A 19,894-nucleotide genomic window follows, 5' to 3' on the forward strand; every position below is an offset into this window, starting at 1 on the left:
GTGACAGAAATTGGGACAACCGAAGGGGAAGGCAGTGATATGAGGATCACATGTGTTCACGAAGTGTTAATGCTTTGCTCCGGTGCTCTATTAAAAGGAGTACCTTAATTTCCAGTAGATTCCCTAGAGGCCCGGCTGCCACCGGCTGGTAGGACAAAAGATGTTGTGCAAGTTTCTCATTGCGAGCACGTATGACTAAATATCGAACACATGCCTATGGATTGATTAGTACTTGGATACTGTTTTATTACTATCTGCAAATGCTCTACCTTGATTGTTACATGAGTTTCTCTCATCCATGCAACGCCCGTTCATCCATCCCTATGCCTACAGTATTTTAATCCTGCTGTTTACTATAATCACTACTGCTGTCTTTGTTACATTGTTGCTGATATTTCACTACTGCTGCTGCTATAAAACTGTTACTACTGATAAACTTTTGCGAGCAATTCTGTTTCTAGGTGCAGCTGAATTGACAACTCCGCTGTTAAGGCTTACAAATATTCTTTGGCTCCCCTTGTGTCGAATCAATAAATTGGGTTTTACTTCCCTCGAAGACTGTTGCGATCCCCTATACTTGTGGGTCATCACAATGCTTTTTAAGGAATCAAAACTTAAGTTCTCATTAATAAAAGAAACACGGAACTAAGGGGCGAAAAAAGGAGGGCCCTGTTGAAAAGAAAGGGAAAACTAAACACTATTGAATCGCTTAAGCAAGGAAAGGGTTCTTCTTATCTTCCGGCTTGTCCACCACGTTAGCGGTTATCGAAGCGTTGTTGATTTCACTAGGGGTCTCGACAGCGATTGCTAGTGTCTTGCTGTCTCCTATGACTGCTGTGCCATCAACTGCCGAAGCTTTTGCTGCCGAAGCTTCTGGAGCAAGGTCGGCTGGCTTCTTCTTCGTTTCCCTGACGTGTTTTTCTTCCGTATTATCGCGTGACGATGACTTGGAAGGGAGATCGGTGATTTCTTGTTTTAACCCAAACTTTGCAGCAATCCTCTGAAAGTAGCGATCACAATTGTCCGAGCGTGAGAAACTTCCATAGACTGTGATGTTTGTCCCGTTGCTCCCATGCATTTTCAGCTTGAGGTATGCGTAGTGCGGTACAGCCATGAACTTGGCATAAGCTGGTCTTCCGAGTATAGCGTGATACTGTGATTCCCAGTTCACGACTTCAAACTCGATCTTTTCCTTCCTGAAGTTGTCGGGTTTGCCAAAGACGACGTTCAGGTAAACTTTGCCAAGAGAGTACGCCGGTGAAGTGGGGAGAATCCCATGAAAACAGGTGTTTGTTTCTTCTAGCATTCTCATGGTGATCCCCATACTTTTGATTGTGTCGATGAATATCAGGTTTAGCCCGCTTCCACCATCCATGAAGACTTTGCTCATCTTGAACCCCCCGATTTGTGCCTCGACTACTAAGGCAGCGTGTCCTGGTTTTGGTATGGTCATCGGGTGATCTGCTCGGCTGAACGTAATGTTCTGAGACGACCACTCGACATACTCAGGGATGTTCGCCATGATACTTTCTGCCAGATTGATTTCTCGGGTGAGCTTCTTCATTTCTCTTCTTGAAACACCTGTCATGTGGATCATGCTCATCTGCCCACGTGGTGGTGGAAACGTCTCATTGGGTTGGTGAGGCTGAGCCTGCTGGACCTGGTGCTGCGGTGGTGGTGGTGGTGGTGGCTGTTGCTGCTGCTGAATGAGTTTCTGCATGTCAATGAACTGCCCACAATCTCTGAGCAGGTGGCTTGACTTCGTTTTGTTGTCCTTAGAATCAACGTACTAGTGCAAGTAGCAGGGAGCGTTGATCTGCTCGGCGAAGGGTAGCTCGGGAGTCCTCTGTGGTCGTGGTTTGTAGTTGCCGCGGTTTCCAGAGTTGTTCCGGTTGCCGTCCTGCCGATCGTCTCGTCTGTCGTCGTACCGATCGTCCTGTCGATCAGAGTATCCTGCGGCTACCAGGTTACTATCATCGTAACTGCGATTTTTCCTTTTCTTGTGGCGATCCCTTCGTCCACCCGAGTCGTGCTTCGGCTGGTCGTCGTCTTCGTCGTCACTGCGCCGTCGCGGCTTTCGTACGTTGTCCTCGCCATCAGCCCAGCTGTTGGCGATTTCCATTAACTTGGTTATGGTTTTTGGCTTTTTGCGCCCGAGTTCCTCTATGTAGCTTTCACGTCGGATGCCATCGCTGAAGGCATCGATTGCTCTGTCGACAGAAACATCTTCGGCAGCGTTTAAGAGTTTGGTGAATCTCCTGATGTATGCGCGCATCGATTCCTTCTGCTTTTGCTGGCAATGCCGTAATTCCTCAATCCCGATGGGCCTTTTGTATGTTGCTTGGAAATTGGCAACGAAAGTGTCTACTAGGTCGTCCCATGATTTGATGGAACCCTTCGGCAGGCCTCTTAACCAAGCTCGTGCTGAATCCTTCAGGTAAAGCTGCAAGTATTGCATTGCTGCTATCTGATTTCCTTTGTGCAGAATCACAGTCTGCAAGTAGTCGTCTATCCAGGACCTCGGCTCCTGCTGTCCATCGTATTTGGCGGCGTCAGTAGGGGTAGGTTTGAACTTTCTGGGTGGCATCGCCTCGCGGATTTTGTAGCTTAAACAATCGGCCCCCTTAGCTCGCCGTCGTTCTCCTAGCTCTCATCCGAAGAATCACTGTCATATTCCTCCCTAGCGGCGCGTCGTCGCCTTGCTTTGTCGATTCTGCTCTGGGTGATTTCATCTCGAGCGTCTCTCGCATGATGCTTTGAGCCGCTGGCCTGTAACGTGGTCTTTTCCTTCCGCGGGACCAGGTTGTCTCCCAACATTGCGAGACTTTCTAGGGCACCTCGATGGGCTTGGGCCATAGAACCTTCAGGGCGCTGATTGATGAGGTATGCTGCGAGATTGGCGGTCGCTGCCGCGACGGTTTTTGGCCGTGGCATGACCGCGGTCATAAAGGACTTGGTCAGATTCGACGTTATTTCTCTAGCGTCATCTTCCGAGAGTTTGGATAATTAATCTTGATCGGTGCTTGCCTGCCCCTTGAGTGCTTCGAGAGGCGCTTCCTCGCGAGCCTCTCCGTCATTCACTAGATTGGTCTGCAACAGACATGCGTCTCTCAAGGGTGGCTTGTTCTTTCGATAGGCGCTCCCGATTTTTCTCAAATATAGAGCGATAAGCGTTGAGGGTTCCAACCGAGGTTCCTGCAGGGAGCGGTGTGTTGTTAAGCACGGCTGCCTTGGCTGCTGCCCACTCCTCCTCTACGATGGTGTAATCGCTGTTGTTGTTACTGGCGCTGTTTCCAAAACCTGCTCGTCTGCTGGAGCGGGGGGTGTGATCTCTGTCTCTCCTGTTCCTTGTGTTTCCCGTGTTATTGGCGACATAAACCTGGTGGTGTGCCGTTCTCCGGGTGGCACCTTGGACAATGTTGTCGACACTGTCCTCTCCCGATGAGTACTGGGCATTGCAGATGAACGGTGTGTCGCTTGATCCTAGCCCGTGCCTGGTATCGCAGTAGCAGTAGTACGAGGTCATCTCTGAAGATGTGGGATTGTCAGATCCTACCGACATGGAAGACGTCGAACGAGGAGTCGATGGCGCAGGTGAGTTCGTTGTGTCCGCAAGACCAGCCGAAAGGTCGATTGATGACGACGTGCTTGGACCTGTCGATCTGGAGGCGAGTGGTTCCAGCAGTCGAAGGACTCCTTCCGAGTTGACGTTGTAGTGGACACTGCCGAAGGTCATCTCCATGTTTCCTTGTAGGTCAGAAAAGGTCGAGCGAGACGAGTCGCTGTGCGGGGTGAATTCATAGGAGCCGAATCGAATCGGGCTTCCCAGACTTGGTGATGATGGTGTCGATGAAGCTGCCGATGACATGACCGGTTCTGCCGATGATCGATCTTGTGCCGACAGGGTTCCCACAGACGGCGCCAATTGTCGAGGGTACTCCTCAGCAATGCCCTTCGATTGGGGCTTAGGGTTGATGGAATCCTGTAGGCTGACACGAGACATCGGTTCACAGACAAGCGGGGAGAGCGATTTACCCAGGTTCGGGGCCCTCGATGAGGTAAAACCCTTACGTCCTGCCTGTCTGTTCTTGATTATGAGAATATCGGGTTACAATGGGGTGCCGAAGGGTTCGGCTGAGATCTCGTCGAGAGGCTAAGTACTACGGCGACCTAGCTTTAGACTTCTGGTGGCTAAGATTGTTATGATTGATCGTGTCCCTCGGCAGCCCCTCTCCTGGCCTTTATATAGGAGGCCAGATCTCAAGAGGTCTAACCGAGTACGACTAGGTTTACAGTAGTCCTAGCTCTAAACTTTCCTTGTTCGGCTCCTTCCTTGTCTTGTCCGCCAAGGAATCTTCTGCTGCGCCATGCAGGTGGCCCGCCTTGCCATCGAGTACCTTCATGGGCCTCCAGTTAGATTGTACAGGATAGGTCAATGTCGGTTACCCGAAGGGTAATGCCCACGTCAGTGCGCTCTCTGGATAACCGCGCACACACAACCAAATCAAACTACCAAATTAAACTAGCACAAATACACCTAGTTTTCTTTTATAAATAAATTGCATCTGTCTTATTGTCTACATCACCCGCATGTAGACATATAAAAGAAAGGTCGATAAAAATGTTTACACGGCTCGGTTAGCCATACTCAATGATCGAAATGATGATAAACAACATTTCCAGCAACAACATGTGCCCTCACCATTGTTCCCCTCCCTCGTGCTTGAAGACACCTTCCTCAAAACTTTTACAATTGTGCTTAATCCCATCCATAATATAACTAAAAATCGGTCCAAGTTTCTTTTGTGGCTGTTTACAACCTCCAGTCAATTGTTGCTTAGAGATACCCTGGTTACTCCAAGATCGTTCCCCATTAAACCGTCTCTAGTTCATCACCGTAGCCCACCCAATCGAGCCATGATTTTCGTTTGCGTGCATCTTTTTTCCATCATTCCAAACTGTGGCCGAATCAATGTAGTTTTCTTTATTTATTTTCGATAAAGGAAATATTTTAATATCACGAATATACCAATTACACCTTATCTCTGCAACAACGTAGTGACCTAATGGCAATATGGATGCACACATCCAAAAAGAAAAAATAATTACATGAAAGAAAAGTCCCGCTTCGAGCTTGTGTTTTATCTTTTGAAAAGGAGGTTGATTAAATTTGTCCATGCAACCATTGTTTTATTAGAGTTGATGATGTAAGGCAACGAGGCAAAACACATCAACAAGAAGAATACATAACGCATGCAACTACAACATAACCATTACATTATAAGATTATGTGAAGGGAAACATGCCCTCCCGTTGTTGTCGCCATGTCCTTCTACGACAATTAGGACAAGGATTTTCATCCTCGATGTTGATACCAACCAATAAATACCAGCACGCGAGCAAGAAGATGACACCTTCTAGGGATGGATACAAAATCCAAGCTCAATGGTGGGGTGTGATGAGGGATTAACTCATCAATGACTACAGATTGTAGACTTAGGATTTCGTAGAAAGTAGAGGGCAAGTAGATCTCGAAGGTTTCAGCCAAACAAAGCTGTTCAACTCAATATTACGGTGGCTAGGGTTACAATGATTCGATCATTCTTTCGACCTCAGCGTCCCCTTTATATAGGAGGAGAAACCGAGGATTACAACGTGTCGTACAAGTACAATCTTTCGGGCCACACTGGGCCTTTCCCGATATTAATACAAATGTCCATAATAAATATACTTTCCTGATCCGAACATCTCCAATCTCCTGGACCTCCAATGCTTCGAGTCCATGGGCCTTCGGCTATAATAGTAAACCATGGGTATATATGTGACATACCTCATAGGCATGCCTATATCAGGATGGGGGAAAAGCATTGTGAGATCTCAATTGAATTTGGCTAAGCTAGCTAAATTAGCTTAAACAAGGAGCTATCATGGCTAATCTTTCAATTAAAATCAAAAGCATAGGGAGAGTAGCTTCTTCTCACCCCCTTGTCTCTGTATCCGACACCTCCATCAAGGTAACAACGCAAATTCCGTGTTGCTGGGGTCAACCAATAAAAGGTCAAACAAAAGTTTTCATCCCAAACATGAAGTGGGCCATATATCACCATGTTGATGAAAAAACTTCCACAATTGCGGTAGCCAACACTCCAATCAGATCTCACATCGATTTGGACTTGATATTTTTTTGACAAGGGAAATATATTAATATCACGAAGATACGAATTACATCCAGCCTCTGCATCAACATATTGTGGAAATAGTCGATACATTAAGAATGCACACAGCCAAAAAGATAAAAGAAAGAAACAAAGAAAGAGAAAAATAAGACCCCGCTGATAAGTCACTCAGCCATATTCGCACGACAGCCTGTGAAGCAATGTCGACCATGTCTTCGCCTACTTTGCAATTACGAACTCGACATGAACCATCAAGACTTTTGGTATTCCAACCGTAGCTGCCATAACATTCCCCACCTCTTTCAACACCATGAAAACGTGACACAGATGCCGCTAACAACATCTTCCATGGTGTAGATGAAAAGTGGAGCTTCGCGACACGTCCACTTTAAGCCACACGGGCTGATGTTTGTGGACATGTACGACCGAATTTGATCCAATCCAGAGGTCAAGGAGCATCATCTGCCAATCCGTGATATCCACCGGTAGGGAAATTAGGAACTCGTCAACCACCACATTGATCGGCAGTAGGTAGAGGAAAACCGTCGAGCACATCCTGATCCACATCACTGTTCCACTGCGAGGAGACACTCTTTGATGCGCAGTGCGGAGCGACATCACCCAATCCACACCGAACCAAAGCCACCATATCATACTTATTACATAGGGGCCTCGTTGCTAGGTTGCTTATTGCGATTAGGACACAACACCACCAAAGGAGTTGTTGCCGCGACATAGATCTTCTCACAGTCGAGATCGCCATGGCCGAACACGATGTGGTTACAATCCTGTTGCTAGCTCCAGATCGTCGTTGTCTCCATGGTGACACTTTGAGGCTGAACACAACAGAGATCATCATGCCGCGTCGCAGTTTTGAACCCGTATCCAACCCCAGGTTGTCGCAAAAGACATGTCGCAGATGAGATCGCCACACAGCCACATACCATGGTCACTATCCTCGCCGCCGGACCTAGGTCGTCGCTTGAGGGAGGCAAAACGGATCCCCGCCATCGCCATCAGCAACACGGGCTTCACCGGCGGCGTCCTCCGGCGACGACGGTTGCAGATCAAACGAGGATCAAGCCGGGAGGTGGGGGTCAAAGGCAGCGCTCATGTCACCCAGTCGTGACGACGCGAGATGTCTGGACTTGATATATAGACTATCAAACCTCTTCCAGCTCAATCAGAAAAAGTTGTTTGATTTTGCTGTCTAACAAAAGTTGTTTGATTTTGCTCTCTAGAAAAAGTTGTTAGGTTTTGTTGTCTAACAAAAGTTGTTTGATTTTGCCAAAGGGAAACGCTTACAATCCCCCGGGGGATCAGACGCGCCGTCCTCCGCCTCCCACGTCTGCCGCGTGTCCAACGTGGCTTTCCTTCTCACCCCACCCTGATTTCATCTTCTCCCGAAATTCCCCACGACCCACCGCCTCCACCCGCGTCGCCCCTCTACCAGTCACCGACGGCCGGTCCTCCGCGCAGCCTCAGGCCACCGCCCTGCAGCCGCCACCGAGCAGACCTTCGGCCATGGCCGCGGTGGTCCTGGGCGACGACATATGCGAGGGTATGCCATGGCTGTTGCGCCCCCTGCTAGCTACGGGCCGGAGATGAAGGCCATCCCAGCGCCGCCCTCCGTGTGCGTCGGCTTCGTTCTCCTCCGCGGCGGCGGCCGCCGCGCGTGGCCCCTCCTACTCCGCCCCTCCCTCCTGTTCCTCTGCGTCGCCCCCCATCATCAAGCTTCGCCAAGCCATGGGGCAGCTGCTACCATTGTGTAGGTGCCTTGCGCTACTAAGGCACAGGCGGGGATGCTACAACCGTCCTTTGTATTTTGCTACTTTTCTTCTATATTGTTGCTACTATAGTATATATTTTTTGCTACCCATTCTCCGACGAGGTTTTCCGGCGAGGTCTCCGACGACGTCACCAGCGATGTCTCCAATGAGGTCGCTTTTGCTACATTGGCAGATTATTTTTGCTACAATAGCGTAACGTTTTTGCTACGTGATCTCCGGCGAGATCTCCGGCGGTCTCCGGCGAGTCTCAGGCGAGCTCTGTATTTTTTTAGGGGTGAACCTTTTTGCTACAATTGGGTCAGTTTTGCTACAATGGTGCTTTTATGGAAGCAAAAGTGGGATTTTAGGTGAAAATAGAGTTTGCTACAATTGAACTGTTTTTTGCTACTTTGGTACATCATGGTAGCAAAAGCGGGAAAGTGGGATGATGCTTTGATCAAACGGCCCAAAACTACCCAAACAGACCGATCTAACGGCTGGGGACCCGGGGGATCAGATTTCTAATCCCCCGGGGGACGCTCAGTGCTCACCTTTGCCAAAATAAGAAAATCCAAATAAGAGTGTTTGTCTTTTGTCTTTTAGAATGGTCTTGTGTTCGTTTCTGTAGAAGGAACTTTTCCCGCCATATTCCTTCCCTTCTCTTATATCCCTTGGTCAAAAGGCGGGAAGAGCCCAAATGAGAGAGAAGAAAAAACTTCCTAGGGTTTGCTTTGCTCAATGGAGGTCGACGCCGCCCACCCCGCCGCCGCCGGCGATGAGCTCCGGCGGCTCCTCGCCGCCACTCTCAGCGCTGACAAGGCGTCCGTGGACGCTGCCACTGCCGGTCTTGATGGGATCTCTGCCGCCGGCGACCCCCGCTTCCCCATCGCCGTCCTCGCCGTCGCCGCAGGTACCCTGCCTCCTACCACTCCAGTAACTCCTGTGCCCTCGTGCAAGCTTAGTTGCGTGCGATTTTACGGAAGCTGCTGCTGGGAGTTTTAGCGGCAGCATCCATTTATAGGCTGTGTGCATCAGTTCAATGCAGAGGCCGGGGCTTAGCTCCCCTTTTCGAAAAAAATTCCATTTCTAGGCGCTTGATTCAGGGATATTGTTTTCCCAGTGGAATTTCGTGGGAAGCAATAAAGCCTTTTCCCTCGAGGAATTAGTGCTGCACGTTTGTCACACTGCTGATGCAATAAGCCCCCTTTAGCTGCAGAGCGAGTTAATTCACTGTATTCGGATTGTTCTAATTGTGGCTGTAGGGGATGGTGATCAAGGGACACGAATCGCTGCAGCAACATACTTAAAGAATTTCGCCCGGCGCAACATGGAAGGGGGGCTATCGTCTTCTGCTCTCTATGTGGAGTTTCGCGACCAGCTCGCACAGGCTCTGCTTCGAGTTGAACCTGCGATTCTTCGAGTGCTGATTGAAATTGTAGGCCCAGTTGTGCCCAGTATCTCTAAATATTACATGCTGCATCGACAGTAATGCTATTTTCTAGTTACTTATGCTGTTATGGTTTATTAATGGCAGTTCCGCCAAGTCGCGGAGAAAGATTTTGCCAAGGAGAATTCATGGCCTCAACTTGTGCCTCAATTGAAGCTGGTGATCCAGAGCAGCGATGCAATTAGTCCAGGCCACCATCCTGAATGGAAAACCATTAATGCTCTCACAGTTCTTCATTCCACTGTTCGACCCTTCCAGGTATATTTCAGTTTTCAAGGACTAATATTACGCGCATTTGCATGCACTTGGATACATCTGGCATGTTTCTGAAAACCAACTTCTTACCCTGTGTGTTTCTCTCCAGAAGAATGCACATTGGCTCTTAGTTCAGAATATACCGGCCCTCACATTCTAAACAACTAAAACTTTCTTGTTTCAGAATTGCTGATTACCGTGCCTAGCTTATCTGTGTAATTAATAAAAAACATAAAGTTAAGGACTCTCTTGTGTTAACTTATAAGAACTTATTTTCTCTGGGATGCACTGTTCAAATTGCATACACTCATTGTTCATTATTCCAGTTTATTAGAGGATACTTACTATTTCATCTGTATCGGTTCTATACTCATCAGCATGAATGTATGGAATATCAACTCCTTCTTGAGAGTTGAGTCCCATACAGATCTATTTTAGCTAGAATAATTATAATGCGATTTAATTTAACACACGCTATGCAACAGTGGCGTAAAAAGGAATTCAAATTCAATGAGATGTATGTTTCTTTCGTAACTGTGTTTATTTTGCAGTATTTTTTGAACCCAAAAGTTGTAAATGAGCCTGTTCCGGATCAGTTGGAGCAAATAGCAGCTGAGATTCTTGTACCACTGCAAGTGACATTCCACCACTTTGCTGACAAGGTCCTGTACTAATGTACTATGATTTTCTCCAAAGATTATACACATCTTCATCTTTGTTGAACAATTTATGGTTTATGCAACAGGTTCTGTCATCACACGATGGAAATAAATTGGAATATGAGCAGCTCCTGCTTATCACATGCAAATGCATGTATTTCACTGTAAGCCCTGTTTTGTTTTTGTTACGTATTAACAGTATAGATATCACATGCTCAAGACGCATGAAATGAAGGACTGGGCTGAACAATCAGCTTGTAGTATATTTGTTTAAAAAAGGTCAAAACAATACTTCTTTTGTGTGTAGGCAATTTGGAATGCCACACATACTGATTTTATTCTTTTTCTTTCCAGTGATGATCTTGCCTCTCAGTATACTTACACTGTCTTCGGAATATAGACTTCTTTTTTGTCAATCATGGTTGTTAACTTCCTATAGCGTGTGTCTAAATTATGGTTCTCCTACAGGTGAGGTCATACATGCCATCTGGGGTGAAGCAGATTTTACCTTCCTTTTGCAAAGACATGTTCCGTCTACTAGATTCATTGGACTTCAACAGTCCTCCTGAAGATGCAGATACAACAAGGCTCAAGATTGCAAAAAGATGTCTCATTATATTTTGCACACTTGTTACTCGTCACCGGAAACATGCTGATAAGTATGTACTTTATTCTCTGCTGTTATTCTTTTCTAGTATATTTCCCTGAATGCTTACTCTCCATTGTTTTCAGAGAGATGCCACATATTGTCAACTGCGTAACCAAACTATCAAAGCAAAGCATTCATTTAAGTGTAAGTTCTATAGTTTTGAAGTCATGTTATTTGTACAATGTGCTGAAGCTCAATCATTATGGACCTTTACACACTGACTCATGCCAGAACGTAGAATATGCTGTGATGGGCATTATAATCATTATTAATTATTATGTGCTAAGATTTTGACTGATAATGGTTGCAGAAACTCAATTCTCTCTCGGACCGCATTTTTTCATTATCATTCGACGTTATTTCTCGTGTTTTGGAGACAGGCCCTGTAAGTATACACCAGTTAGTTTGAGCACATAGTCTGAATTGAAATGTTCTTTTCTTTTTTGGTAATTAAAATGTTTGAACTTGATGGCCATGTACTCTCTTGTTTGCAGGGATGGCGACTTGTTTCACCCCATTTTTCTTCACTTCTGGATTCAGCAATTCTTCCAGCATTAGCATTAAATGAGAAGGTTGGCTCCCTATTTTTTTTGTTGATAAATAACACCTTCCTAATATGTACTTATTTTGGTTAAACTTTATGTATGTACATAGGATATAGCTGACTGGGAGGAGGATACTGACGAGTATATGCGAAAGAACCTCCCCTCTGAACTTGTAAGTACATGATTTCATAATGCTAGTTTATCTCTTGTGTTCATGTTGTTTGGCTGATAAAGGTGTTGGCAGGATGATATTTCAGGATGGGCTGAGGATTTATTTACTGCTCGGAAAAGTGCCATCAATTTACTTGGTGTCATAGCCCTCTCGAAGGTTGTATTTTTTTTTCATAGTGCACTCATGCACATAGTATCAATTTTAGGCGCAGCAGGCCATTTTTACATTTAGAGTTATAATACTTCATGAATTTATATCATTAGGTTGATTCCTTGTACATTTCCTTGCAATAGATAATTACAAGGCAGTTCAGTATCTTCAAATATCATTTCCTGCATACATATAAATTTTAAATGCTTTTAGTGTCTGCATGCACATTGCACAAGCTACCAAGTTTACGCACATTTTTCTGTTTCCTGTGGATCCAGGGAAATAAATGAATTAAAACGAGACTTGCGTAGGTGCCTACTCATTTACTATCACATTTTCTTGTTTCAGGGTCCGCCAGTTGTATCTGCTGCTTCCAAACGCAAGAAGGGTGAAAAAAACAAAGGAAAAGGAGGAAGCTCTATTGGGGACCTATTGGTCATCCCATTCCTGTCAAAATTTCCTGTACCTTCTCATGGAGAAGATGCATCATCAAAGGCAGTGCAGAAGTAAGACAAGATCTCACGAATGTTCATTTTGACCCTGTCCAGACATATATGTGCTTCGTGCGTACATGTGGACTGTAGACTATTTGAGCTGCTATTGTATAGTCACTGTGCTGTCATTCATTTCAGCTATTTTGGCGTTCTAATGGCATATGGAGGCCTTCAAGATGTAAGACTGTTACATCCCTCAAAAGATTTCTGAACTTTTTTTTTCCATATGAGGGACACACCCAGGGGTTCCCTTATTTTCTGAAGTTAAATTAGATTAGTTATTGATTCATTAACCATTTTACAGTTTCTGACTGAGAAGAAAGATTTGACGGCTACTTTGATCAGGAATCGGATTCTTCCATTGTATTACTTAGATCAGTGCAATCCATATTTGATATCTACGGCAAACTGGATTATTGGACAGCTTGCGCCGTGCCTACCAGAGGTACATCCTTTCTTTGCTTCCATATTTTTATCATGTTGTAGGAGCGGCTAGTCAGCGCATCAGGCTTCATCACTTTATAATTTGTTGTACCATCATGTATTTGATTTCTGATGCCCTTTTGCTTATCTGTAGGCTATGAGCACGGATATTTATAATTCCTTAATGAAGGCATTGAGCATGGAAGATGCTGAGGACTTAACTTGTTATCCGGTTCGTGCTTCTGCTTCTGGTGCTATTGCAGAACTTATTGAGGTAAGATTTTGACGCTTAATTATCAACAGAGTCTATTTGCTGCCTGTAAATATGCCACTGACAGTCCTTTGTGCCTTTGCAGAACGGTTATTCTTCACCTGACTGGGTTGCCCTTTTGCAAGTTGTTGTGAAAAGGCTAAGTGCTGAGGATGAAAATGAATCCGCTCTTTTGTTTCAGCTTCTGGGAACAGTAGTTGAGGCTGGCGAAGAGAAAGTTCTGCCTCACATTCCTGGAACTGTGTCTAACATTGCCAATATAATAATGAATCTTCTGTCCCCTGTACCAGATCCATGGCCTCAGGTAATATTGCATCATTCTCTTCTGCGGTCAATACTTCCATGCTGTCTACAAACAGTACATTTCACTATTGCACATGTTCATAGTATCCACAGTTACTACATTCATACACTTGTTGAAACAGTGGATCTCAAGAATTGGAAACTAAGTTCATCCAGTGTCCTTTTTATACAATGTACATATAACCATTATTCTAGAAACTTTATTTGGAATTTCCCTTTTTCCCTTTAGATAGTACATGTTGGCATGGACGTCTGTTCTTTTAACGATCCCACTTTGTCTTTAATATTCCTCATTATCTAATTCCTAGAGAAAAAATTCCTAATAGCTCTAACTAGGTACATTTTTTATATATTGTTTTAGGTGGCTGAACAGGGTTTTGCTGCACTGGTAGCGATGGTTCAAGCTTGGGATAGCTCTGCACCAGATGAAAACAAGGAACACGAGAAGAGGGAGTGGCAAATAGGCCAGACTGCCATTGCTCAAACTTTGTCAATAGTATTACAAAAAGCTTGGCTGTTGCCTGTTGAACAGATGGTATGTTGCCAAATTGAGTATCGAGTTTTCTATTGTTGTGCGCAGGTAGTCGTGCAATAAAATCTCTCTGACTGGTTGCTGATGTTTATTTCAGGAGTTGACATTAGATTCTGAATTGCCACCAGCGTCTTGTGTAAATGAGGCTTCTTTTTTGCTCGAATTCATCATGAGGTCTATTACTTCTGTTGAAGAAATCACACATTTGAAAGTCTTTGAGTTAGTAGCTATATGGGCTGACACCATTGCCTATTGGGATTCTTGGGAGGAAATGGAGGATCAGGGAGTTTTCAATGCAATCAAAGAAGCTATCAGTTTCCATCAAAGATTTGACTCCTCTGGTTTCTTCATGAAAATGCTTCCTTCTCAGTCTGCAAATGGTGCACAAAGTTCAATCATTGGTCGGGTTTCTAGCTTCGTGACCAGGGCCATTGCAGCTTACCCTTCTGCAACATGGAGGGCATGCTCATGCATCCATACACTATTGCATGCTGCAGATTTCTCCTTGGGAGCGGAAAATGGTAGAATGACACTTGCTGTTACCTTTGGGGAAGCAGCATTCTCCTATTTTAAGGGTTTATCTGACAGCCCTGCTGGAATATGGAAGCCACTAGTCTTGGCCATTTCTTCATGCTACATCTGCTATCCAGATGCTATTGAGCAAGTTTTATGCAAGGATGATGGCAATGGTTATACAGTATGGGCATCTGCTCTGTCTCAAATCTCAAGTAGCTCGTTTGCTCCTGCGCTGTCATCTGAATCTGAGATCAAACTGGCTGGTAAGTAACTGTATATCTACTGGCCATTGTATTTTCCCCCCCTGGAAGAAAGAAGATTTTAGTCTTGCTGATGCTCACTTTGTTGACTTGGAAAGATGTGCCATCTTATTACTGCTTGCTATCATCATGCAGTACTAACATTAGCAACTGTGATTGAGCGGCTGCTGGCCCTCTCCATGGGTGGCACCAAGGTGCTGAAAGACTGCTATATATCATTGATGGAGTCCTGCATTCATCTGAAGGATGTTCAAGAGGATGGGGATGATGATGATGAAGTAGAAGATGACGATGATGATGAGGAGGAAGACACTGATGACGATGATGAGGTAAGGGACCATATGATATGATCGTGTTATTATGTTCTCTCTGAATGCTCAAAGGCATTGTTTGAACATCATGAATGAACAACACGCAATCAGGATTCGGAGGATGACAATGTGCGAGAAGAGACGGAAGAGGAATTCCTTGCAAGATATGCCGCGGCTGCTGCTTCTGCTGCCAGTGAGTCAATTGAGGTTGTTGAGGAAGGAGACATAGATGATGAAACCCAGGACATTGAATTAGGCAAGCTTCACGGATACCTGCCTAGAAAATATTTTTGTCTTCTGCTATTTTCCTAAAAAATCTGTTTGGTGAGCATTTGCTTCTGATGCTAATGCAGGTTACCTGGACGAAGTGGACATAAAACAGGTGGTTCTTTCACTGATGCAGAAACATATCACGCTCCTCCAAGCGCAGAGTCTGCCAGATGATCTAATTGAGAGAATTGCCGAAACGTTTCCTGAATCTGAGCAGATGCTGCGTGCTCACCCACAAACTTAGTGTTAGACTTGTGCAGACTTTCTTGTCCAAATATGTTTTCTATGTTTGTTTTTGGAGACACTGCTGTATTCCGTTTGTTGTTTGTTTTACACTGTCTGCCGCTTCTTTGTGCTTGTAGATAGGATGATGGACTGCAGTGTGTTACTGGGGTTTCTGCTTAACATTGGTGGATGTACAATGCCATTCTTTATGTTCCATGACTTGATGGTGCAATATTTATCAATTGTTTTCATCCGGTGAGGCAGGGGCGGAGCCAGGATTTGAGTATAGGGGGGGGGGGGGGCGAAGACGACTACCACATAGGGGCACTCCAGATGTGTAATCGGTAATTTTTCCAGTCCTACGGTGGTTTAACCATGAGTTCGTGTATATCAAGTATATTGGTACTATACTGATATATGTCAAATTGGCATGTTTTCAACTTCCAATTTATCACCAAAGTTCCTAGTCCTATCCTAACTAGTAAAAGTTTGCATCAGTCTAATAAAAATACTAAACAAGTGCCAATTGTACTCAATTTCACGAAAGAATAGTAATTTGCAAATACTCATACTCGTATACGATACCTAGGTCATGTGAGACTCGTGTGAGCTGCGTCAGGAGGTTGTAGGCTCTTCAGATCGAGCCGCCATGTATGAGCAATGGGTAAGTAGCAGTCATGCAGTCACGGTGATGCGGCTCGACGGGGCTTGCAAGGATCAGACCGGTGGCTTCGTGAATGCCGTAGTGGCGGCGGCCGGCAGACCCCAGGCGATGTCTGTCAAACAAGTTGAACGCCAAAGGAAGTTCGTATGAATCGAACCTAGGGTCTTGTTTGCAGAGACCCATCTAATTTACAATGAGGACCAAGCGTCACAGGCCATTCTGTACTTGCTCATGGGCTTGGTCCGTTCAGCCGCTGGGTGTAAAGAGATTTAGACTACTATGTGTGCTAATGGACGTACAAATTATACAGGCAGGTACCGATTCCAGTATGAATACCAGTGCTAGTATCGCTACAAATTGTTAGGGGGGGCCGATCGTTGGGGGTCTCGCCCATGCTCGCCCCCCCCTGTCTCCGCCCCTGCGGTGAGGCTTGTATATTTTTCGCCCATTTACTAGCGGTTCATCTGCTTCTGGATAACGGCCACAACATTGGTAAACAATTTACTGAAAACTTGTCCACTCTTAGGCACATAAGGTTAATAAGCATGCTATTCGGTTAAACAAAGGCATAACTAGATTGTAAGTCCTGCAAAAACTGGTACAGTTAATCATAATAGAAATCGCAGCAGGTCCTGTTTTATTCCTGAACTTTTGCACCCTAATATTTTCTTCTTCGATAACAGGTGCATCAAATAATTGAATTGTATTTATATGTTATGTGCAGCTGGTAGCATACAGAAAAAAGTTGATCTAGAGAATTCACTTCAGCAAATTGTAAGGACAATTGATGGCTCTGTTCTTTCTCCTATTTTTTTTTGTGCATAGGCAACAACGTTTGATATATGTGAACATGCTATCACAGCTTAAGGGACACAACGACCTCAAAGTACTTCACGAAGGCATCACCATACACAATCGTGATCATCTGGGTGTTTTAAATTCTCACACCGGCAGAGACGGACCTTAGTGGAGGCCAAAGTGGGCCGCTGCCCCCCCAGCCCATGAAGAAACTTCCTATTATTTACAGGTAGTTGGCCCATTTATCTATTAAAAGTTAGCCTAAATCTCATTTTTAGTCCCCTCAGCCCATATTTACAGGATTTCGGTCCAAGGTCCGCGCCTGCACACCGGACGCGGCTTGCCTGTGCCCGCTGCGTGCGACCATCGGTGCGACTGCACGCGTGGACGGCATCGCGCGGCTCTGCTTCTTGTGCCCGCAGCTCCGTATCTATACCTCTATACCTAATAATTGTTGGTCCGTCTATTTTTACCTCTAATTTTCGCTTTAATTACAGCACCTGCCACCACTTGGTTAAAAAACGGTTCATGTGTCGTCCCTACGGCCAACAAGCCTTTTCTTTTTTGGCAGCAGACGGACCGTCCTCCTTGCCCCGACCCCGCAACAGAACACGATCTGCATCTTACCCATCTGGCCACCATACCTTGATCTCCAGCGACGGTGCCGCCTCCCTCCTCCAGCGGGAGGAACGAAACCAGCCGCCGCTCATCTCTCCGCATTCGAGCTCTGGGCCATCTCGCGGCCGAACCTCCTATCTCCGACACCTTCCGATTTGGCCGCCACCAACCTCTTGAGTTCTCGCCACTCGCCACCGTGAGCTGCTGCCATCAAAGCCGCCACGAGCTCCGGCCGTGGACTCCGAGACAAACTCCGTGCTTCGAGCCCGTCTTGCCCCAACCTGTCCACTGTGACCTGCTCTGCCCCAATCGGTCCCCTGTGACGCTGCCTCGAGCTGTTCACTGCTGTTGCCGACCGCCCCGACGCCGAAGCTCCGGCTGCCCCTGAGCACCCGCGAGCCACGACTTGTCGACGTTGCACGAGATGCTCTCTTGGACCTGCCTCGATTAAGGTAAAAAGAGCTGCTGCTCTGCCTTTTTCTTTGCCTGGCTTGTTCGTGTGCGGGTGTCGTTATCCACGAGCTGCTACTCCCACAGTGCCACTGATCCTCTGTATAACCGGTACCCCATGATTAAACTGGAGCAGTCCAGCCAAGCGAACAACTTCTATCATTGTGAAACCATGGGAATAATGCATCACCTTTAGCAAAAACAAAATAATCAGATCGTGGAAGGGCAATGGAACGCAGTGCTAATTCTGATTTTTGAAAAGAACAAAAAGTTATTGGAGATATTATGTTCTTAAAGTACACTACTTAAAACATAAAACTGATACTACATCCTATGGAATTTAATCAACGTGAGAATGTATGTTGGTGTTGCCTATCGTAACACGATCTCCGCGTCCATCTTTTTTCAGTCGGAGGGAGTACACCAAAATGTATAATGCAAGACATGGCCAAGGGATAATGAAATTGGGGAAATCCTAAGAAGTCTGTCTCAACCCTGTCCACGTTTTGTGTATATATTAGCTTTATGCGCGTGCATTACATGTGTTGCACAGTTATAAACTACCTAAACATTCGCATAACTCACTATTTTCTCAACTGAAGCTCCATTCAATGAACTTTACGTGAAACAAAATTTATGTGAACAATAAAGTTTACTCAAAATTATCTATTAAGAGAGTTAATTCAGCTCCCCGCCCCAACCCCCGCTGTTGACCTCATGTAGACACGTTTTGATCAGGTGGCCATCTGGACCTGGCAAGGGTTGGAAGAAGGATAAGTAGCCACGCGGATGGATCGCTGCCTCCATATTGAAACAGAGAATGTGGAGTCGATGGGGTATGTCCTCAGGGCGTGCAGGCTACGACGTAGAATATCATTTTCTCCAGGTGCAACATAAGTGCATATTTTAATTCGACTCCTACGTGATTATGCTCTTTCCACCAAAAAATATATTTCTAAATGTTAATAAATTTTAATAAAAAAATTTACATGTACATTTTGGTAATCTATGTGCATCCATACATTCTGCGAAAAATAATATTTATATGGTCGGTGTAAAAAAGAGAAAACATATCTCACAAAAAGCATTATTTCTAGCACCAAAATTTATCTTTTTACATAGTGTCGATTTTTCATATAAAGACTTTGCGCACACGGGTAGGCACCCATGGATTCAGGTTTCAATCTACTCTTTGATCACTACAAAAGAGAAATCTAGAGTTGACTTTTCAAAAAAAAAAGGTGACCATGAGTCGATGATCGATGACAAAATGCGGAATCGGCTAGATGCTACAATAGAAAACTTTGCGGTATTTTTGCATAATAAATAAGATTTTGGATAAGGGAGCCGGATTTCAATAACCCGGTGCAAAGCACGGTCAAATTTACTAGTCTTCCTTAAAAAAAATACATTGCCCCGTCCGTATCCTTCTCCTCTCCTGTACGGTACACAGCCCCTTGCTCCTCTTTCCCAGTCCCCTGTCCAAACTCGAGCTGAACAAGAAGGATTCCAGCACCAGATGGAAGCTGAGCCATCGGGCGAGGCCACTGACCGTGCTCCTATCCCTCCGGCCCGCTATCCATCCTGTCTACGGATGCCACTCCGCCGCCCAGCCTCAGGGTCAGAGTTGTGGAGCCTCGAGCTGGAAGTGGCGGACACCCCTCTGTTCCTCCGATGCCGTCGTGCCGACCCGTTCCCGGCGGCGGCGAGGAGCTGGAAGAGGCCGGCCGCACCTCCGTTTCTCCACCACCGGCTGCTCCCACCAACCGCGTCGGCGAGGAGGTGGTCGTCGTCGTCGTCGCCGCTGGAGCATGCCGAGCAGGTCGACAGTAGCTATCCCCACTGGTGGTAAGGAGAAATTTCATGGGAGACCTGAAGTCCATCCCCACCAAGATCAACACATCTCGAAATCCCCAACCAATCCGGTAAAATTTACA

The 19,894-nt window shown here is 45.7% G+C and overlaps 1 protein-coding gene across 1 annotated transcript; it reads left to right on the forward strand.

The window, feature by feature from the left end:
- The first annotated feature begins 8,626 nt into the window (after positions 1 to 8,626).
- On the forward strand, positions 8,627 to 15,678 carry LOC127294596 (uncharacterized). The gene is made up of 21 exons (XM_051324447.2): positions 8,627 to 8,855; positions 9,208 to 9,380; positions 9,480 to 9,650; positions 10,199 to 10,309; positions 10,393 to 10,470; positions 10,775 to 10,965; positions 11,039 to 11,099; positions 11,266 to 11,340; positions 11,450 to 11,527; positions 11,610 to 11,672; positions 11,745 to 11,828; positions 12,171 to 12,328; positions 12,455 to 12,494; positions 12,621 to 12,761; positions 12,894 to 13,013; positions 13,096 to 13,314; positions 13,675 to 13,848; positions 13,943 to 14,624; positions 14,757 to 14,950; positions 15,044 to 15,188; positions 15,286 to 15,678. The coding sequence occupies exons 1-21, from the start codon at positions 8,684 to 8,686 to the stop codon at positions 15,444 to 15,446; spliced, it is 3,291 nt and encodes a 1,096-aa protein (XP_051180407.1). The 5' UTR covers positions 8,627 to 8,683; the 3' UTR covers positions 15,447 to 15,678.
- The last annotated feature ends 4,216 nt before the right edge of the window (positions 15,679 to 19,894 follow it).

The sequence above is a fragment of the Lolium perenne genome, chromosome 4, assembly GCF_019359855.2.
Source record: "Lolium perenne isolate Kyuss_39 chromosome 4, Kyuss_2.0, whole genome shotgun sequence".
In the NCBI taxonomy this organism is placed as follows: Eukaryota; Viridiplantae; Streptophyta; class Magnoliopsida; order Poales; family Poaceae; genus Lolium; species Lolium perenne.

Bases quoted from the DNA above. Each gene is read 5' to 3' on its own strand.
- LOC127294596 (XM_051324447.2), top strand. From the start codon at position 8,684: ATGGAGGTCGACGCCGCCCACCCCGCCGCCGCCGGCGATGAGCTCCGG. The intron at 9,651-10,198 runs GTATATTTCAGT...TTTATTTTGCAG, and splicing joins CCACTGTTCGACCCTTCCAG to TATTTTTTGAACCCAAAAGT. The intron at 15,189-15,285 runs GCAAGCTTCACG...ATGCTAATGCAG, and splicing joins AACCCAGGACATTGAATTAG to GTTACCTGGACGAAGTGGAC.